Source organism: Brachycentrus maculatus, unplaced genomic scaffold (genome assembly GCF_059751285.1).
Source record: "Brachycentrus maculatus isolate JH-2025_06_01 unplaced genomic scaffold, ASM5975128v1 h1tg000440l, whole genome shotgun sequence".
Taxonomy (NCBI): Eukaryota; Metazoa; Arthropoda; class Insecta; order Trichoptera; family Brachycentridae; genus Brachycentrus; species Brachycentrus maculatus.
In genome coordinates this window covers 234,466-255,705 of record NW_028281188.1, presented here as the reverse complement: position 1 = coordinate 255,705, position 21,240 = coordinate 234,466, and the positions used below count along the sequence as shown (strand labels likewise).

Genomic DNA, 21,240 nt, shown 5'->3' with positions numbered 1-21,240 from the left:
CTCCACCCAGAAGGTCTGGACCCTCGTCAGAACCTTCTGAGGCCGTTATAAAATAAGACCATACACTATTGCCTACACCCAGAATGTTTAGAACCTCGTAAGAACCTTCTAAGGCCGTTATAAAGTAAGACCATATACTATTAATTCCACCCAGAAGGTCTGGATCCTCGTCAGAACCTTCTGAGGCTGTTATAAAGTAAGACCATACACTATTAATTCCACCCAAAAGGTCTGGACCCTCATCAAGATTGATATGATATGGCCTACAAAACCCTCGATATCACTGCCAATAAATTTATTTATTTATTGAATGGCTGAAGCCTTTAATATAATACATATATACAGTATCTAATATAAAAATTAAAATACACTTATAGAGAAACAAAAAGTCTTATAACATAAAATCATAATAAAATAACAAATAGTAAGCACTGGTAAATACACGTCTCCTTCACACACTATCAGCGAGCAGCAAGAGAGAGTGAAACACAACGTTTAAATTTATCCATTATAACGTGGAGAAGAAATGCTGAGAAAGTACAGACTTCAAGGTGGATAACAATATATTAAATAAATCTATACTTTCAAAATCCTTGGCTTACATGTGTAACCTTGAATATGGCTTACAAAAACCATCAATATTGCATGCCAATAACCTTTAATATGGCTAATAAAAACCCCCAATATTGCATGCCAATAACCTTGAATATGGCTTACAAAAACCCTCAATATTGTATGCCAATAACCTTGAATATGACTTGGCCTACAAAACCCCTCAATATTGAATGCCAATGCCTTTAGTAATGGATACAAAGCTTTCCAATTTATAGTAAAAACTATCATAGTAAAAACTTTCAAAATCATGTTCCAAAAACCATCCTAAACCATGCTAAGAACCCTCATATTATTACATGCCAATAACCTTCAATATAAACTTCAAAAACCCTCAATATTACATTCTAATAACTTATAACATTACATTCCAATAATATGACATACATTCCAATAATATGACATACAAAAACTCTCAATAATGCATACGAAGCTTCCTTAATATATATCATGTCGAAAAAATTTCAAAATCACCTACCAAAAATCATGCTAAAATCACTGATATAGCTTACCAAAAGCCTTAATATCGTATGCCAAATACCTTTTATTTTTAATGCTAAAACCATCAATTTTGTATATTAAAACTCTTAAAATTTGGCGTATGTTTTTCTAGATTGACCAATCCGGTCCTGCTAGGTCACCTGCTAATGTACTTCCGGCCGGGCAGCACCGTCAGCCACTCTGCAGCTCTGTGCTACGCGGGCGGCATCGTGTTCCTGACGGGACTCGGAGCCCTGGTCATGAACCACTACGTGCTGGGAGCGTTCCATCTGGGCATGAGGGCCAGAGTGGCTGTGTGCTCACTCATATACCGAAAGGTAAGTAAAGTTGTCTCTCTGTATTCCCAGATCTGAGCTTTCAAAGACAACATCTGGAGAAGTTTTGAAGCTTTGTCAGGCCAGGACCTATCCGACATCAGATTTGTGTTGGTTCATAAGGAACTGTCACGAGAGGTGGTATCATACATGATAACAATAGTGAAGGATGCTGGTACTCTAAACCAAGCTAGGACACAAAATGCCGAACCCTCTTCTAGTGGAACGGAAAGCCTGTTGACGACAGTCAGCAGTCCGGCTTCTCCTGAGGAGTGCAACGTGGTTTCCTCCCATCAATGAGCAAATGCTGACAAGTTCATGATTGGTCCATATTGGTCTCAGTTTCTCCAGGGTATGCTTGGCTTCAATAGTTTAGAGACTAGAAGGAATGTGTATTTGATTACGCATTTTTATCGATTTTTGCGCGGTATGATCGATAATCCTGAAATTATCCGGAACATTGGTCTGTATGTTCCCGATAGTTACCTAAGACAGCGTCGACATAGATTGTTTCACATTCCTATACACAGGACCAACCTGCCGATGGTTATGCCTGTAGGAAGAGCTACCGCTATGTTGAACAATATCACATTGGATACTGATCTGTTCCATGTGTCCGAAGGAGTTTTCCGAAACAGGATTCTTCTACACCTTTAAGTCTTCTTGCTTACTTTTAATTATATATGTATTTGTACTTTTAATTAATGTATATATTATTTTTTTGTTGAATAAATTAAATTGAAATTGAAATTGAAATTGAAAATACTAGATTATTCAATACTAGATTATCCCGCAGGCTTGCGGGATTGAGATATTGACGTGGGATTGGAATCCTTAGTTAGGTCTTAAAATATTGCTTGGCTTAACCTGGACTATTCCCGATTTTCAGTCCCTACGGCTGTCCCGGAACGCCCTGGGGGAGTCTCCCCCCGGGAAGGTGGTGAACCTGCTCTCCAACGACGTGAACCGCTTCGACATGACGTCGGCCTTCCTGCACTACATCTGGGTGGCGCCGGCCGCGGGGCTGGTCACCGTGTACTTCCTGTGGCAGATCGTGGGCCTGCCCGGCCTTCTGGGCATGCTGATCCTGCTCACAGTGGTGCCAATACAAGGTCGGCCAATATTAAAACTCTTTTACTTGTATTGAGCTTGATGTTGAGTAACCAGCGCATCGAATGGGTGGAGAGTTTTAAGTACTTGGGAGTGTACGCGACTGAAAATGGCAGCCTTCAAAAAGAACTGGGAGTGCAATTAGGACTCGCAGGGTCCGCATTTAACAGTATGAAGGCTGTCTGGAGATCGGATTTATACTCGGTGAAGACCAAATGCCGCCTATACAATGCCTGCATTGCTTCTGTTCTCTTATACGGCTGTGAAACATGACACCTTACAAGGGCCCAGAGCAGCCGTGTACTAAGCTTTGAGAATAGGTGTTTGCGGAGAATTTTAGGCGTGCGGTGGTTTGACTTTGTGAGGAATAGGACATTTTCTGGGCATTCCAAAAACATGCACAACTGAAAATTGACGATTTTTGATATACGACGTTGTTGAAAATCTCGAAACGTTGGTTGACGAACGTTTCAAATGCTTATTAGTATGGGGAAGTCCTGTATTCTCTGAAACATAACAAATTTTTCGGCAGTTTTATTTTGATTTTATGATTTCCAGCTTATACGGGGAAGCTGTCAGCCAGGTTCCGTCTCCAGACCGCCATGAAGACTGACGAAAGAGCTCGCTTCATGGGGGAGATCATCTCTGGAGTCCAGGTCATCAAGATGTACGCCTGGGAGATACCCTTCCAAGGACTCATCGCTCTCTCTAGAAGGTCAATTACTATGCTTAGTACCAAGTCTTCCGCTTGTTCCTTCAATACAGTCTGCGGATACTCATCAACCCTTGAAATTTTTGTATACAAGAAAACTGACTAACCAGCCATCACACCGCTTCCCGCAGGGGTAGGCAGAGAGAATAAATTATTTTTTATCCATATAAACTAACTAACCATCACGCCGCTTCCGCAGGGTTAGGCAGAGAGAATAGAACGCCACACCACTCTGTCCTTGCAAACATTCTTCGCCCCTTCCACATTCATGCATCTCCTCATACATACCCGCCAATTGTTATGACTCCTAACCTGACCACTTTGAAGTATTTGGCATACCTGATCGTGCCATGTTTATCTCGGTCTCAAACCATAAAATTGTTGTTTTATTATGTTTTTTTTCTTCTTCTGTGCGTGTCATGTCAGGTCCCCCTGACGTCGACTATCAGTTGAGAGTAATTGTCCTTGTCTCGGGCAGCTCTAAACAGCGTCTCGACGGTCCTGATTCCCGTCCAATCTTGTATATTCTAGAGCCAGGAGATCTGCCTTCTGCCCACACCTCGTCGACCCTCTATTAGGTGCAATAGTTCTTACTTCTCTTCTCCAAGCACATGCTCCAGATAGGGCATATCAGTCAGCAACTGATACCAAAGTCCGGAAGTGATATACTGCACCAATTATTTCTGCCAACACTTTGATAGATAATTCCAGGCAGGGCTACCTGATTATTAGGTTTATTATATTTGAAAAATTCTATATGGAAAAACCCTGAGATGAAGATCGGCAGCAAAATTAAGATTTACAAAACTTGTTTCCGACCCATCATGACGTATGGAATCCAAAGTAGAGCAGACACCGCTGCCACAAAAAACGCGCTTACCAGTGAAAATATGTTTTGCTTCTTCAAAAACAGCTTTTTCGAACGCGATGGCAGCGCCATCTATTAAGCAAAGCAGCAATACTTAACATGGCTCATGGCAGCGTGCTTCTTGAAAGATGCTATCATTGGCATTTACAATGTTTAATATTGCTCATGGCGGCCTGTGTGCTTCTTGACAGCTGTTGTCACTTAAGGCATTGAGATGTAGTAGTGAGATGGCCAAAGGTTTAGATTATTTTTTGCATACTTTTTTGCACAAATGAAGAACGGATACCGCAGTAACAAAAAAACACGCTAAGAGTGTCAGGAATGAAGACTCTGAGAAGCATAACAGGCAAGAGTCTTCGAGATAGATTGAGAAATGCCAAGATCAGGGAAATATGCGAGATCGAAGATGTCGTTAGGTGGGGAAGGCAACGAAGGAGATAATGGTATGCGCATGTGAGGAGAATGGAACCATCCAGACTCCCCCACATCGCACTGTACGGCCAACCCTATGGTAGACGACTCCCGGGCAGACCGCCAAAGAGATGGCTCGATAGCTGGGAATCGACATCGCAGGAGGCTAATCCCTCATAAAAACAGGTCACAAGGCCTACAACAAGATGAAGAAGAGAAGAAGATATTTTAAACATAATGGAAAACAATAAAACCTATTTAGTCACAGGATCACAGAAGATTTAACTTCTGCCCACACCTTGCCAACTTTCGATTTTGCCTTATTATGTTCAGATAAGGCGTAGGACGCAGCAAATCTTGGTCACAACTGTCGACAAGAAAAGGCGATTCAGTTGGCTTGGCCATGTACTCCGCATGCCTCCTGAGAGCCGCCATCAAGCTTGCCTCTTTTACAAGGCATCAGGTTCGCGCCGCCCAGGACGACCACTGCTGACAATTCGTCGGCAGTTCTCGTCAGAACTTGGGGACACGGATCTGGCTTGGGAGGATGCAAGGGAGCTGGCAGCTGACAGAAAAGCCTGGAGACAGTTTGTGGACTCCATATGCTCCACCTAGGGAGCGGATATGGTTTATTATTATTTTTTTTATTATGTTCAGATAGGGTTATTTGAAGGGTTTTTGTATGTTTCTAGATTGGAATTGAAGATGGTTCGCAAGAACAACTTCGTGAGAGCCGTGTTCATGTCCTTCCTCCTTACGACCACCAGGGTGTCTGTGTTCTTCGTCATGGTGTTCATGACCCTCTTCGGCTACAAGCTGACATCGGCCACGGTTAGTAATTTATCTCACAACATTTTCGGGCTTTTCCCAGTATGTAAAATAATCCGTTAATTGATTTGGAAGTCACTTAGTGGTAAAATGTATAAATTTTCTCATGAAAATAATAATATTTACTAAGTAAAACTTCAAATAATACAATCCCGTTAGGATCTTGCATATATCTAATTAAAAGGGTCTGTGCTAAATTGAAGTTCCCTCAAAACCAACCATAGATGGCTTCAGTGAACTCAATAATAAAGCGTCATGAGATTTATGACATATGTATTAGTCCAAAAAATTAAAAATTATTATTAAGGATTATCTCCAATTACAGGAGTTATTTTCACATTATTTTTTGACATCTCATCAAAGATGAAGAAGAATATGGAAGTCTGGGCATTTACGGGGCTGACGACCGTCATAGGCTGGTTTAAGTGATCACTTTACACATGGATCACTTAAACCAGCCTATGACGGTCGTCAGCCCCGTAAATGCCCAGACTTCCATATTCTTCTTCATCTTTGATGAGATGTCAAAAAATAATAAGTGGAATTGTTGTCAATGTTGAATGTTAAGTATGTAAAGTGAAAATCATGTTTTCAGACGTCTCCCAGTTTGTTAAGTAATCCGGTTAGGATCTTGCATACATCTAAATAAAAGGGTCTCTGCTAAATAAAAGCTTTCTCAAATCAACTATAGATACTGCTGTGATGTCACACATGAAGCGACATAAGAATTATATGTATGAGTTGAATATTGAATGACAGTGTGGTTGTTAATTATGGGCGGAATGGTAAATGTAACGCGTGTAAAGTAATCACTTAACCAGACTATGACAGGTCTTAATCCCTGTAAATACCCAGACTTCCATAATCTTCTTCATCATATAGCTATATGAACAAATGGTACAAGTTATCCTTTTTTATTTTTCAATATTTTTTTCTAGGTGTTTGTGGTGGCAACGTACTTCAGTCTCATGGCCCAATCCATATCCTCCATGTTCACAAGAGCCATCGCGGAGTCGGCCGAGGCGTACATCGCCCTGCGGAGGCTGCAGACCTACCTGGACCTCGAAGAGATCGGACAGGAGACTCTTCCCGACACTCCAGAGAACCCCTTAGCAAACGGTCTGCAAGGAAATGGCAGCATCATCCACAAAACCAACGGCTTTATCAATAAAGGATTTGAAGGCGATGACAGACAACCCAATGGTTATGGACCTAGTCAAAAGGAAGGGAGTCTGAGAGATGTCATTCATACTAAAAAGGGTGATAATATCAGTAAGGAGAGAAGAAATATGGCAATCAAAACTGAGGACACAAGCGAAAAGACTAGTTTTGATAAAATGATATACCCCAATGACGGTAATGGTGTTAGTTTTATAAGAAAAAATTCTGATTTTGATGATCAAAATAAAGATACTCATAAAGGTGATATTGATGTTGATAAAAAGGCACAAATGAATGATGATAAAACTATAAACAAAACAGCTGATATATGTGATGATGTGGGAGATATTTATGTTGATAAAAAGGGAAATTTTCGTGCTGACAATCAAAGAGAATGTCTTGTTGATAAAAAGGCAGAAAAGGAAAATGATAAAACTATAAACAAAACAGCTGATATTAATAATAAAGTGAGAGATATTTATGTTGATGAAAAGGGAGACATTCATGCTGACAACAAAAAAGAAACTTTTGTTGATAAAAAGGCAGAAAAGAATGATGATAAAACTTTAAACAAAAAAGCTGATATTAGTGATGATAAAATGGAAGATTTTCATTTTGATAAAAAGGAAAATATTTATGCTGACAACAAAACAGATGGTCTTGTTGATAAAAAGGCAGGAATGAATGATGATAAAACTATAAACAAAACAGCTGATATTAATAATAAAGTGAGAGATATTTATGTTGATGAAAAGGGAGACATTCATGCTGACAACAAAAGAGAAGCTTTTGTTGATAAAAAGGCAGAAATTAACAATGATAAAACTATAAACAAAACAGCTGATATAAGTGATAGAGTTGGAGATATTTATGTTGATAAAAAGGGATATATTAGCAAAAAGGTTGAAAATTTAGTTCAATGTGAAAAAATTGGTCAAAATATAAATAATACAGTTCAGACAGTCTATGATGACGACTCAGAAGCGGAAAGAGGCGAGGAGGATGACACCATGGACAGCGGAATGGCCGTGAGGATGCTGAAGGCTGAAGCTAGATGGATTGAGGGGAAACCTCTGACGCTGGATCTGGACCGCTTGGAGGTGCCCACAGGGAAGTTGGTGGCTGTCATAGGCCCAGTTGGATCAGGAAAGGTCAGCTCTTTTCCAAATATTATTCTTCTTCTTTCTTCTTATAGATCCTCGGATCTGTTTGTTCCATTATTCCAGTAGACTGCCAGCTATCAATTCAATTCAATTCAATTCAATTTATTTATTTATAGTTAACATACACATTACAAACTTAAATTTAAATCGTATACATTAACAAAAATAGAAAATAATCAAAAATACTATTGCTAAAGGTGTAGAAGAATCCCACTTCAGAAAACTCCTTTAGACACATGGAACAGATCAATATCCAATGAGATATTCTTCAACATAGCGGTAGCTCTTCCTACAGGCATAACCATCGGCAGGTTGGTCCTGTGTATAGGAATGTGAAACAATCTATGTCGAAGCTGTCTTAGGTAACTATCGGGAACATACAGACCAATGTTCCGGATAATTTCAGAATTATCGATCATACTATCACGCTATCACTTTGGAAGTCTTCTTCCATCTGGGTTCTGTTGAAGAGCAATTTGGGCCAGTCTATTTTCTTGCATTCTATTGACATGGCATTCCAGAATCGTCTTCGCTGTCTTATCCTTGTCTCTAGACCAGACCAGACATATTATTCAATTCAATTTATTTATTTTCAATTTTCTATCACATTTTCTCTCCCAGTATATAACATTAGTATAGCACACTTTAACCCCATTTCTAGGATGCTAAGATTGTATAATAATTTAGAAAATACTGATAATGTGACCGTCGACATATTTAATGATGGCAAGGAGAAATACAAGAGGACTATTACCAGATTGGTGAAATCAATTTGTAATTGATTTCACCAATCTGGTGGAGTCTTGAATTTTGTACCTTATGTAGCATAGTTTAATTTCACTTTTAATTTTTACTTCTAAATTTTATTTGTATTTTTCTTACTTCATTACTTTTAGTTGTTATTACCCTTTTTTACAACCAAATTTCTATTCTTTATATATGTGTTTAACCTGCACCATTATTTCTATGAACTTGTTGTGTTCTCATCTAATTGATGAAAAACATTAAAACAATTTGTATTGCACTGTATTTCGTTTATTGTAATATGTTTTTCATTGTTTGTGAACCATAAATTAATAAACTAACATATACATTACAAACTATGTAAAAAATTAAGGCGTTTACATTAAATACATACATAAATCGAAAATATGCAAGAACTATTGCTAAAGATGTAGAAGAATCCCATGATTGTTACATATGGGATAGATCCCAGGCCGCAGGACGAATCACACTACCTTCGCATAATCAAGGATAAAGTCAACAAGCTCCCTAGTGTCCCATGCACCATTTGGGTGTGTGGGACACTATCCATATGTATTATAAGATAGATGCACCGGAGAGTTTGTGTGAAGATTAACTAAACTTTTCATTTTCCAGAGCTCTCTTCTGCAGGCGATGCTGCGTGAGCTGCCTCTGCTCCGGGGCACCCTGGAGGTGCACGGGAGCGTGTCGTACGCGCCTCAGAAGGCCTGGGTGTTCGGGGGCTCCGTCAGACAAAACATACTCTTCGGACAGTCCTATGAAAGATTCAGGTAGGCGATACTTACCTTACTTTTAGCATGGCGTATGGCAAAGAGTAGAGTTTTCTAGGCAGTAAGGCCAGACTCTCCATCCACTCAAAAAGAAAAATATTGAATTAGTATTTGTATTATATATATTGTCCGCCTCCGTAGTGTAATGGTCAGCACGCTCGGCTACCGTTCTGGAGGTCTTGGGTTCGATTCCCAAGGGGGGCAAAATAAATATAAGTGATTTTTTCACTGTAATATTTATTCAATATTACCCTGGACTGGTACCTGAAGCGGAAGGCTGATCACCTTTCCTTCATGTGTAAACGATCAAGATAACGCTGCGTTTATATGACGCAGTGCCCTATGCACCATTGGGTGCGGATAAGGGTTTTATTATTATTATTATTATATACAAGGTTATAGATCAATTAGTGGATTGTTGTTTTTTTTCTAGCTTAAAACATGGTTTATTTTAATTTATGTTGTGAACTAGCAGGGCTTTTTTTTAAAACAAAAATGGTCCCAGAACTCACTTCAAGTCAAGTTTTTTTTTACCAAAAAAAATAATTCAAATATCATTTAAATATTTAATTCAATGCCATATTTTATCATTTTGATGAATGATATAAATATAGATTGTTATTACTTAAGCGTAAACATTGTTCTGTCTAATTTGTTTTCAATTTTATTTTTTTTATTTTTCTTTATTAACATATCGCTCACTCCTTTCAAGAACGTCATAAATCAAAAATCCGTCAATTTTTAGTTGTGCGTGTTTTCGGAATGCCCAGAGAATGTACTATATCCCAGCAAAAGAGGCATATTTTTAACTTAATATTTACCCGCTACAGGGCAGAAAATGTTGTTTTTGCATTTTGAAGAAAAGGTATTCTTTAATTATTTTTTTAAATATATTAAATATTTTTCTAATGGAGAAAAAACCTTCAGGTTTTACCTAAAAAGATCTGTTGCACAGTAAAAAGTTTAATAATAGGCTTGATATCTATTTTTAATACACTGTGTTATATTTTAAAACATTAAAAACGTTCTCCTGAAAAATCAAGTTTTTGGATTTATGACGTTCTTGAAAGGAGTGAGCGATATATTGTATACATTTATTAATATCACAATTTTAAACATATTTTTTTTTCAGAGATCCACCAAGCCACCTTGTGTGTCTTGTCAGTGGAGTTCTTTTTGAATACATTATTATTTTTTATAAACCGTTTTAACCTAATATACACACAAAAAAGAGAGAAAAAGTGATTAAGTTAAAATTTGTCCGTGAAAAAAGGTGCCTGAAGGCCGTACCACCGTGTTACTTAAAAAAAAAGCCCTGCGAACTAGTATATACATGTAGATCATGGGTCGGCAACCTGCGGCCCGCGAGACATCTTGGTGCGGCCCGCGAGATTCTCGCCGCAACGCACATGACGGACGATATTATACACAATCGAGTGAAAGGAAGCGAGAAAGGGAGCGAAGGGAATCTCATTGATTTTATTAAATACAATAAATGTCGTTAAAATATACACTTAGCGTTTTATTTTTAAAACTAAAATATTTGTACATAAATTTTGTATGTATACCTACTGCAAGTGCGGCCCGCACTGATCCCCATGAAAAATATTTGGCCCTTTTACAACAAAAGGTTGCCGACCCATGATGTAGATAATCTAGTGTGGGCCAATCAAGAACTTGTCAGCATTTGCTCATTTCTGGGAGGAAACCACATTGCACTCCTCAGGAGAAGCTGGACTGCTGACTGTCATCAGCTGGCCTTCCGTTCCACTAGAAGAGGGTTCGGCATTTTATGTCCTAACTTGGTTTATGGTACCTATGTCCTTCCCTAGTTTTATCATATCGCTCAGTCCTTTCAACAACGTCATATATCAAAAAACTTCATTTTTCAGGAGATCATTTTAAAAGTTTAAAAATAAAATGAAATGTATTAAAAATAAATATCAAGCTACTTATTGAACTTTTAACAGTGCAACAGATCTTTTTAGGTAAAACCTGAATGTTTTTTCCGATTTGAAAAATATTTAGTATATTTAAAAAAAGAATTAAACAATATCTTTTCTTCAAAATGCAAAAACAACACTTTCTGCCCTGTAGCGGGTAAATATTATGTTAAAAATAAATCGCTTTTGCTGGGATATAGTACATTTTCTGGGCATTCCGAAAACATGCACAACTGAAAATTGATGATTTTTGATATATGACTTTGTTGAAAGGAGTGAGCGATATATGGTACCACCTCTCGTGACAGTTCCTTGCAAACTATCAAGGATTCGATGCCTACTAAATTATATGCATTATATATTATATTAATAATTCTAGGTATAACGAGGTGGTCCGCGTGTGCGCTCTGCAGCGAGACTTTGAGCAGCTTCCATTTGGGGACCAGACAATAGTCGGGGAAAAGGGAGCCTCTCTTTCCGGTGGCCAGAGAGCCAGGATCAACCTTGCCAGGTATATCCATCACTCAATAAGCCTGTAGGATTACATTTTTTTTGGAAATTCTTTACTCAAATACACCAATAGTACTATATTTCCAGAGCAAAAATGAAAGCAAGGATAAAAATAGAGAGATGCACTCCAAATGTTCTCACAGCGGTAAAACCATGTATGGTAGATGTTTAAATGGAAATACAGGAAAGGCCTCAACCCTGAATTCTTACCTATCTCAATAGGCAATATCCATCAAATCAAGAAAAGTATGCTGAGATGGTTTGGGGATATAGAACGAATGAATAATAAAACAAATTTACTAAGTAAAAGACCAAGGCAAACTTGGCATGATCAAGTATTTCACTTACTTGAGCGTGGTCAGGTCAGGAGTCGGAATAATTGGCAGGTATGTATGAGGAGATGCATGAATGTAGAAGAAGCAAAGACAGATTAATGTGGCATATTTTTTCTCTCTGCCTACCCCTGCAAAGAAGCAGCGTTATGGCTAGTTAGTAAGTTAGGTAAAAGTAAAAAAAACTCACCCGCCAATGTTGTTTTTTTTCATAGAAACTCACTCTTAAGGTGGAGACTGACCTCCACATTCAGCATTCAGGCAGTCAGTACAGCGAGCCGAGCGCATAGTTTCCATCCATAGTTTCAGATGCTCGCTGATGCTCGCCGCGAGCGATGTTACGACGTTATGTTACCACGAAATGCTCTGGTCAGTCTCCACCTTTAGTGAATGGTTTTTTTTACTGTTTCGAGATCTTTGCCTTGCCTTGAGGCAGGTCTTACCGGTAATTTGTGGTTTTCAGGACTGTGTATCGCCGTGCGGACATCTACCTTCTAGACGATCCACTGTCAGCCGTGGATGCCCATGTGGGTCGCCACCTGTTCGAGCAGTGCGTCGTGTCCCATCTGCGATATCGCACACGCGTACTTGTCACGCATCAACTGCACTACTTGAAGGACGCCCACCATATAGTGCTGCTCAAAAACGTGAGTAGTAGTCGACATTCTAATTGATATCTTTACTTACTTATAACCCTTATCCGCATCCAATGATGCATAGGGCACTGCATCAAATTGACGCAGTGTTTTCTTGATCATTTCTTACATGAAGGCAAGGTGATCGAACCCAGGACCTCCAGCATGGTAGCTAAACACGCTGACCATTACACCACCGAGGCGGACAATTGATATCACAACATGGAAAATGATATTTTGTTTATTGTTTCGGCATTCACTTTGTGGTAAGATATGATGAAATTTTAAGTAAAAAACACTTGTTTTATTACCACTTGAGTTTATTTTATAATGACTAGTTTCGGAAGCTATGTTTCCATCAAGCTAAATGTAAAACTTAGACCTGAAGATGGAAGCATAGCTTCCGAAACTAGTCGTCATAAAATAAACTCAAGGGGACATATCGCTCACTCCTTTCAAGAACGTCATAAATCAAAAAACTTGATTTTTCATGAGAACGTTTTTAAAGCTTAAAAATATAACACAATGTATTAAAAATAAATATCAAGCCACTTATTAAACTTTTTACTGTGCAACAGATCTTTTGAGGTAAAACCTGAAGGTTTTTTCCCCATTTTAAATATATTTAGTTCATTTAAAAAAAATAATTAAACAATACCTTTTCTTCAAAATGCAAAAACAACATTTTCTGCCCTGTAGCGGGTAAATGTTAAATTAAAAATATGCCTCTTTTGCTAGGATATAGTATATTTTCTGGGCATTCCGAAAACATGCACAACTGAAAATTGACAATTTTTGATATATGACATTCTTGAAAGGAGTGAGCGATATAACTAATGTTTTTCATTTAAAATTTCAATAGTATAAAATAGAATATGCATGAAGGAAAAGTAGATGCTTGTTATATTGATATAAGAGTATGGTGAATATTCTGCCTCCGTAGTGTAATGGTCAGCACGCTCGGCTACCGTTCCGGAGGTCCCGGGTTCGATTCCCAAGGGGGGTAAAATAAATATAAGTAATTTTTTCACTGTAATATTTACTCAATATTACCCTGGACTGGTACCTGAAGCGGAGGGTTGATCACCTTTCCTTCATGTGTAAAAAATCAAGATAACACTGCGTTTATATAACACAATGCCCTATGCACCATTGGGGTGCGGATAAGGGTTTAAAGAAAAAAAAAGAAGAATAATATTCCAGCGTCTGGTTGAATAAATGATAATAAATTGTTTAGTACTTGGATCTAGCTCCATTATTGTGTGTCTAATATATGGCACGATGTTGGTTTCAGGGCAAGATAGAGATGCAGGGCACCTACCACGAGATGAGCACCAGCTCGCTGCAGTACGCGCGCCTCCTGGTGCCTTCCAACTCCATGATGCCGCCCGGGAGCGTCGAGGAAGCCAAGAGCGAGAAGAAGATACGCAGGACCCTGGTCAAATTCGAGCCCAGAAACTCCATATCTGATCAGGTCAGTCCTGAAGCGGAGGGCTGATGACTTTCCCTTCATGTGTTAACGATCAAGGTAACACTGCGTTTATATGATGCAGTGCACTATGCGAAGAATGTTTGCAAAGGCGGATTGATGTGACGTTCTATTCTCTCTGCCTAGAAAAGGTAATGTGACCAGACCTGTGCTTCTGTCTATGTGGAGTGAAAATAAATAAAGATAAGATCAGTGAATCAACAAATGCCATATCGCTCACTCCTTTCAACAACGTCATATATCAAAAAACTTTTCAGGATAATGTTTTTAAAGTTTAAAAATATAACACAATGTATTAAAAATAAATATCAAGCCACTTATTGAACTTTTTACTGTGCAACAGATCTTTTTTGGTAAAACCTGAAGGTTTTTTCTCCATTTGAAAAATATTTTGTATATTTAAAAAAATTATTAAACAATACCTTTTCTTCAAAATGCAAAAACAACATTTTCTGCCCTGTAGCGGGTAAATATTAAGTTAAAAATATGCCTCTTTTGCTGGGATGTAGTACATTTTTTGGGCATTCCGAAAACATGCACAACTGAAAATGGCCTATTTTTGATTTATGACGTTCTTGAAAGGAGTTAGGGATATGTACTAAAGTGATGGATGGACGAAGCAGATGCTTGACTGGTGGAGGCCTAGAACAGGACACAGTTTGGGTAGGCTTCAGACAATATGATCCAACGGCATTAGGGAAGTGGCGGGCCTGCACTGGAAGAGAGTAGCGTCCAACAGAGAACTGTACAAGTCCAAGGGAGGCCTTTGTTCAATACTGGACACAAGAAGGATGAAGTAAATAAGTAAATGTACTAAGAGTAGAAGATTTTATTTCCAGACCTCGATATCCTCAGCAGTAGACGTGGATCTCAGCTTCAACGCCAGCGAGTCTGACGCAGAGATGGAAGATGGCGGCTTGACTATCAACAAGGAGCAGTACGCCATCGCGGAGGCCAGCTCCAAGAACGTGGCGGGGGGCAGTGTGGGGCTGCAGTACCTGCGCGCGGGCGCCGGCTGGCTGTCCCTGACGCTGCTGCTGCTCACCTTTCTCACGGCGCAGGTCTTCGTCTCCCTGGCCGACTTCTGGATGTCCTTCTGGTATGTGGCTGGAGCGGTCTTCCAACTGGACATAAAAAGACTGTCATGAACGGTACTTGCAACTGTTCCTTGCTGTGCTGGTCAGGTTTACATGGCATTAGAAAATCTCTATCTTAAACCCTTATCCCTACTCGATGGTGCATAGGGTACTGCATCATATAAACGCAGTGTTATCTTGATCTTTAACACAAGAAGGAAAGGTGACTACTGCATCATATAAACGCAGTGTTATCTTGATCTTTAACACAAGAAGGAAAGGCGACTACTCCAGGGTAATGTTGAATAAATATTGCAGTGAGAAATCACTTATACATATTTATTTGACCCCCTCCCCTGGGAATCGAACCTGGGACCTCCAGTATGGTATGGCCAAGTGTGCTGACCATTATACTACAAAGACGGATATTAGAAAATGTGAAACAAAATCAAGATGCAATTTTGTTTCACATTTTCTAATAATTTTCGCAACTTAGTTCATAAAAAGAAAAGAAAATTCCTTTGCAAGAGCAGGTCTGTCAGGAAGCCTAGATGATTCTGTATCAGATCTGGGAATGCGGTTGGGAGCGTTTAATGTCGTGTACAGTCAATGTATGTCCGTTTTAATAGCTGTTTAAAATATTGTTTTGCTAACCCTTATCTGCACCTCACAGTGCACAGAGCACTGGTTCCAGTGCTTTATGTTCATAAAGACACAGTGTTATCTTGATTGTTATTTGAACGACTGCCGCACTTTTGACAAAGTATAACAGAGATTCTGATTCTTAACTTTCTAATGGTTTGATCAATTTTTAATTAATGTTTTACGTAGTAAATACCACTAATGCTTAAAATCTACTGTGACACATGTTTTGATGCATTCCGTATCATTTTCAAACACCGTATAAAAATGTTTGAAAAAACACCGTTTGAAAATGATGCGGAATGCATCGAAACACGTGTCACAGTAGATTTTAAGCAATAGTGGTATTTACTAAGTAAAACATTAATTAAAAATGGATAGATTTTATCACAAAGTGACTACCCAATTAGTTAATGAAAGGTTTGATAGAGTGAAAAATCCCTTATTATTATTATTGACCCCCCTTTGAGCTTCTAACATGGGACCTATGGAATTGTCTAGTATTTTGAATTACCATTTTAATTTTTTCAGGACATCGCAGGAAGAGAAACGTGACTTCTATAGCCGCTCAGGATTTGCTAACAATTTCACCGGCTCCAATATCCTGCAGTCTAGTTTACCAAATAATATCACTATCAGTCTTGGTGATCTATCAGCCCAGTCTACTCCAATTGGCAATTCAACCGGGAAACATGGACCAGAGTTTGATAATCTACTATCCACGAACACACACATGTACATCTATGCGGGGATATTAATCTTGGCTCTTTTTTTCACCCTCCTGAGGTCGTTCACCTTTTTCAACGTCGCCATGCGAGCGTCGCAAAGGCTTCATGACTTGATGTTCAGAGGAATCGTCCGGGCTCCCATGATGTTCTTCAACTTGAATCCTGCCGGAAGAATTTTGAACCGTTTCGCAAAAGACATGGGATCCGTGGACGAGTTTCTTCCAAGAGTGTCTCTGGACGCTTCCCAAATCCTGCTGCAGATGGTGGGAACCATCTGTCTAGCGTGTTATGTTAATTTTTACTTCCTCATACCTATTTCTGTTCTCGGATTCATCTTCATGCTACTAAGGAAGGTGTATTTGAAGACTTCGAAGAATATCAAGCGCATGGAAGGCATAGCAAGGAGTCCGGTGTTTGTGCATCTTGGCGCGACGCTTCGAGGGTTGGCCACAATCAGGGCATTCGGAGCCCAAGAAATACTGAAAACAGAGTTTGATAACTATCAAGACATCCACACGTCCGCTTGGTACATGTTCATCACGACCAGCTCTGCTTTCGGACAGCTCTTAGACGTGATGTGTCTGATCTTAATAACCATCGTGACGTTCAGTTTCCTCTTGGTGACGACTGCGATTTTTGGGGACAAAGTCGGCCTCGCTATCACACAGTGCATGAACCTGACTACGAGCGTCCAGTGGGGCATCAGGCAGACGGCTGAAGTGGCCAACAATCTGATGTCAGTCGAGAGGGTCCTGGAATACAAGTTACTTCCCCCAGAAAACGGCATACAGCCCGACGAAATCGACAAGAAGCTCAAAACTCCCCAGGCTCTCAAGACGATGGCCGTTAAGTACAAAACCCCGCACCAGGATTGGCCTCAGTCTGGTCATATCATATTTAAAAACTTGTACATGAAATACACCGATAAATCCGAAGATTGCTACGTTTTACGCGAACTGAATTGCGAGTTCAAACCCAAAGAAAAAATCGGTATCGTCGGAAGAACTGGCGCCGGTAAATCGTCTTTGATTTCAGCCTTGTTCCGTTTGGCGTTCAACGAAGGCTCGGTGATCATAGATGGCGTCGATACTAAAGATATCTCACTGACCAGCTTGAGGAAGAAGATTTCTATTATACCGCAAGATCCTGTGTTGTTTTCTGGCACGTTGCGAAGGAATTTGGATCCGTTTGAGGAATATTCTGACGCAGCCGTATGGAGGGCGCTGGACGCCGTCGAACTCAAGGAAGCCCTCTCGGCCTCCGGGGGTCTGGACAGCAACGTGATGGACCAAGGGTCCAACTTCAGCGTGGGGCAGCGCCAGCTGTTGTGTCTTGCACGGGCGATGCTGAGGAACAACTGCCTGCTGATGCTGGACGAGGCCACCGCCAACGTGGACCCATACACCGACAACCTTATCCAGAAAACCATCAGGGACAACTTCGTGGAATGCACAGTCTTGACAGTGGCTCACCGTTTGAACACCATCATCGACTCCGACAGGGTCTTGGTAATGGACAGCGGTCAGATGGTAGAGTTCGACCACCCGTACATCTTGCTGCAGAAAGACGACGGGTTCTTCGCCAAAATGGCCGCTGAAACTGGACCGCAGAATTTGGAATTGTTGACGGACGTTGCCAAAGAAACGTACATGCGGAAAAATATCATGAATATAAGACTTTAATATCGTAGTCATACAGGAGAAAGTGACCAAGTGCATTTTTTACAAAAATGTGTTCATTGACTATTTGATATCTTACTAGCTTAATATTACCCTGAAAAAAGTCCCAAAGGATTTTAAACTTGGAAGGATAATATATATTGAATTGTTGAAAATGACTAACTGCATTGACTGCTAACTGTCCGCCTCCGTAGTGTAATGGTCAGCACGCTCGGCTACCGTTCTGGAGGTCCCGGGTTCGATTCCCAGGGGGGGGTCAAATAAATATAAGTGATTTTTTCACTGTAATATTTATTCAATATTATCCTGGACTGGTGCCTGAAGCGGAGGGCTGATCACCTTTCCTTCATGTGTAAACGATCAAGATAACACTGCGTTTATATGAAGCAGTGCCCTATGCACCATTGGGGTGCGGATAAGGGTTTTAAATAAAATTAAACTGCATTGATGTTTATTTTCTTGCCAAGGAAAAGTGACTTAAATGGCCCTCCTGAACATTTTGCGTTTTGTCAGTTGGTCACTTTCTCCTGTCCGACTATGATATGATCATACGATTTTTTTATTCGAAGCTGTAAATTTCTTTGAGTTTTTGTTGAAGATTTGTGCTGTGTTATTAAAATAATGTGAAAAAACTGTTTAAAAACAATGCTTGAACAAGCTGTGTCAATTTTTTTATACACAATTGTGTGCTAGTCTCCGTTTAAAAAAAAATCAGGGAAAAACGTATCATTGGATTTATATAAAAATGGGAACAAACTGCTTCTTCAAAACCCATGACCTCCTTCAAACCCTTACCCCACACCCCAATGGTGCATAGGGCACTGCATTATATAAACGCAGTGTTATCTTGACCGCTAACACATGAATGAAGGAAGGTGATCATGATAGAAATGGGAAGAAACTGGTTCTTCAAAATCCTCCTTCTTCAAACCCTTATCCACACCCCAATGGTGCATAGGGCACTGCATTATATAAACACAGTGTTGTCTTGACCGCTAACACATGAATGAAGGAAGGCGATCATCCCTCTGCTTCAGGTACCATCGCGCTTCCCCGCAAGGATTGACAGAGAGAAAAGAACGCCACACCTCTTTGCAAATAATGTTCGCCTTATATTTTGTATATAAAAGCATTGTTAACTTTGTGGTATGGTAATATAACACTCTCCTTATCATTCATCTACATTTGACCTATTGATGGAATGATTATTCCGAAATTGGTAGTCACGAAGTAGTGTTTTTTAAAGTGGTATTACACAAAGTGAACGATGAATGATAAGGCGAGTATAATATTCGCCTTTTTCACATTCACGCATCTCCTCATACGTACCCGCCGATTATTCTGACTCTTGACCTCATCACACCCAACTATTTGAAATACTTGATCATGCCAGGTTTTCCTCGGTCTTACTCTGCTCCTATTTCCAACTACATTCTCCTCAAATTTGTTTTACTGTTATTTCTTCATCCACTCATTCCACATGCCCAAACCATCCAAGCATATTTTCTATCAATAATTTTTTATCAGTATTATGTTAATGTAATAAAGTGTTATTGTAATTATTAATTTGTATATAGGAAATTTATAATATATATATAAAAATAAAAATGTAAGATCTCTTTTGTTCAAATTCCTGAATCTCCTAAAGGTATTCACCGATTGCCTTAAAATTTTTAGTATATCTCTTTCTATCTCTATAAGTAAAAATGTAATCGATTGTTCAAAATCCTTAATCTCCTAAAACTATTAATCTTTTGCTTTGAAATTTTATTTTAATGAATTTTCGATAAACTGTTACCAGTAAAAATATGTTTTGCTTCTTCAAAAACAGCTTTTTCGAACGCGATGGCAGCGCCATCTATTAAACATAGCAGCAATACTTAACATTGCTCATAACAGCGTGCTTGTTGACAGATGCTGTCACTGACATTGGCATTTACAATGTTTAATATTGCTCATGGCGGATTGCTTGCTACTTGACAGCTGTTGTCACTTAAGGCAGAGATGTAGTAGTGAGATGGCCAAAGGTTTAGATTATTTTTTGCATTATTTTTTGTACAAATGGGGAGCAGGTACCGCAGTAACAAAAAAACGCGCTTAGAGTGTCAGAAATGAAGACAGAAATGAAGACAGAATTGAAGGCATATCTGGCAAGAGTCTACGCGATAGAATAAGGAACACCAGGATAAGGGAAATATGCGAGATGGAAGATGTCGTTAGGTGGGGAAGGCAACGAAGGAGACAATGGTATGTGTATGTGAGGAGAATGGACCATCCAGACTCCCCCACATTGCACTGCACGGCCAACTTCAAGGTAGATGACTTTCAGGCAGACCACCAAAGATATGGATTGACAGCTGGGAATCGACATCGCAGAAGGCTAATCCCTCTTAAAAACAGGCCACAAGGCTTTTACAAAGAAGAAATTTTAAATAATTATATAGATTGCCCAGAGCTTTTATCACTCATCAATTTTAGAGTCCCGGGAGCACAGACCAGAAACAAAGCATTATTTAAAATCCCTAAAATGCACACCAAGTCCTTCCAAAATTCATTTTTAAATCGAGCCTGCGATATGTGCAATGTAATGCTTATTATTTTTTGACATCTCATCAAAGATGAAGAAGAATATGGAAGTCTGGGCATTTACGGGGCTGACGACCGTCATAGGCTGGTTTAAGTGATCACTTTACACACGTGTAACATTCGCCAATTCTACCCGTTATTGACAACCACACTACTCAAATTCTTGGAAGTTCTATATATGAACCAATTTAGAAACCTTGGTCTTGAATCACAGAACTTCACTAGAGACATCTAATGGTGAGATGTAAAGAACAAGAACAAGGTTTCTAAATTGGTTCATATATAGAACTTCCAAGAATTTGAGTAGTGTGGTTGTCAATAATGGGTAGAATTGGTGAATGTTACACGTGTGTAAAGTGATCACTTAAACCAGCCTATGACGGTCTTCAGCCCCGTAGATGCCCA

General features: G+C 39.4%; 1 protein-coding gene across 4 annotated transcripts in view; it reads left to right on the top strand.

The window, feature by feature from the left end:
* LOC148302546 (ATP-binding cassette sub-family C member 4-like) overlaps positions 1 to 18,906 on the top strand; it is a 37,468-nt gene extending 18,562 nt beyond the window's left edge. For all 4 annotated transcript variants that reach the window (XM_088271402.1, XM_088271399.1, XM_088271401.1 and 1 more), the window contains exons 4-14: positions 1,226 to 1,430; positions 2,317 to 2,539; positions 3,096 to 3,252; positions 5,221 to 5,359; positions 6,295 to 7,668; positions 9,061 to 9,215; positions 11,538 to 11,669; positions 12,464 to 12,647; positions 13,930 to 14,109; positions 14,964 to 15,223; positions 16,374 to 18,906. In XM_088271402.1, coding sequence (XP_088127528.1) covers positions 1,226 to 1,430; positions 2,317 to 2,539; positions 3,096 to 3,252; positions 5,221 to 5,359; positions 6,295 to 7,668; positions 9,061 to 9,215; positions 11,538 to 11,669; positions 12,464 to 12,647; positions 13,930 to 14,109; positions 14,964 to 15,223; positions 16,374 to 18,252 — 4,888 coding nt within the window. In that variant the 3' untranslated portion in view covers positions 18,253 to 18,906. The remainder of the gene's footprint in view (positions 1 to 1,225; positions 1,431 to 2,316; positions 2,540 to 3,095; positions 3,253 to 5,220; positions 5,360 to 6,294; positions 7,669 to 9,060; positions 9,216 to 11,537; positions 11,670 to 12,463; positions 12,648 to 13,929; positions 14,110 to 14,963; positions 15,224 to 16,373) is intronic.
* Positions 18,907 to 21,240: the final 2,334 nt, after the last annotated feature.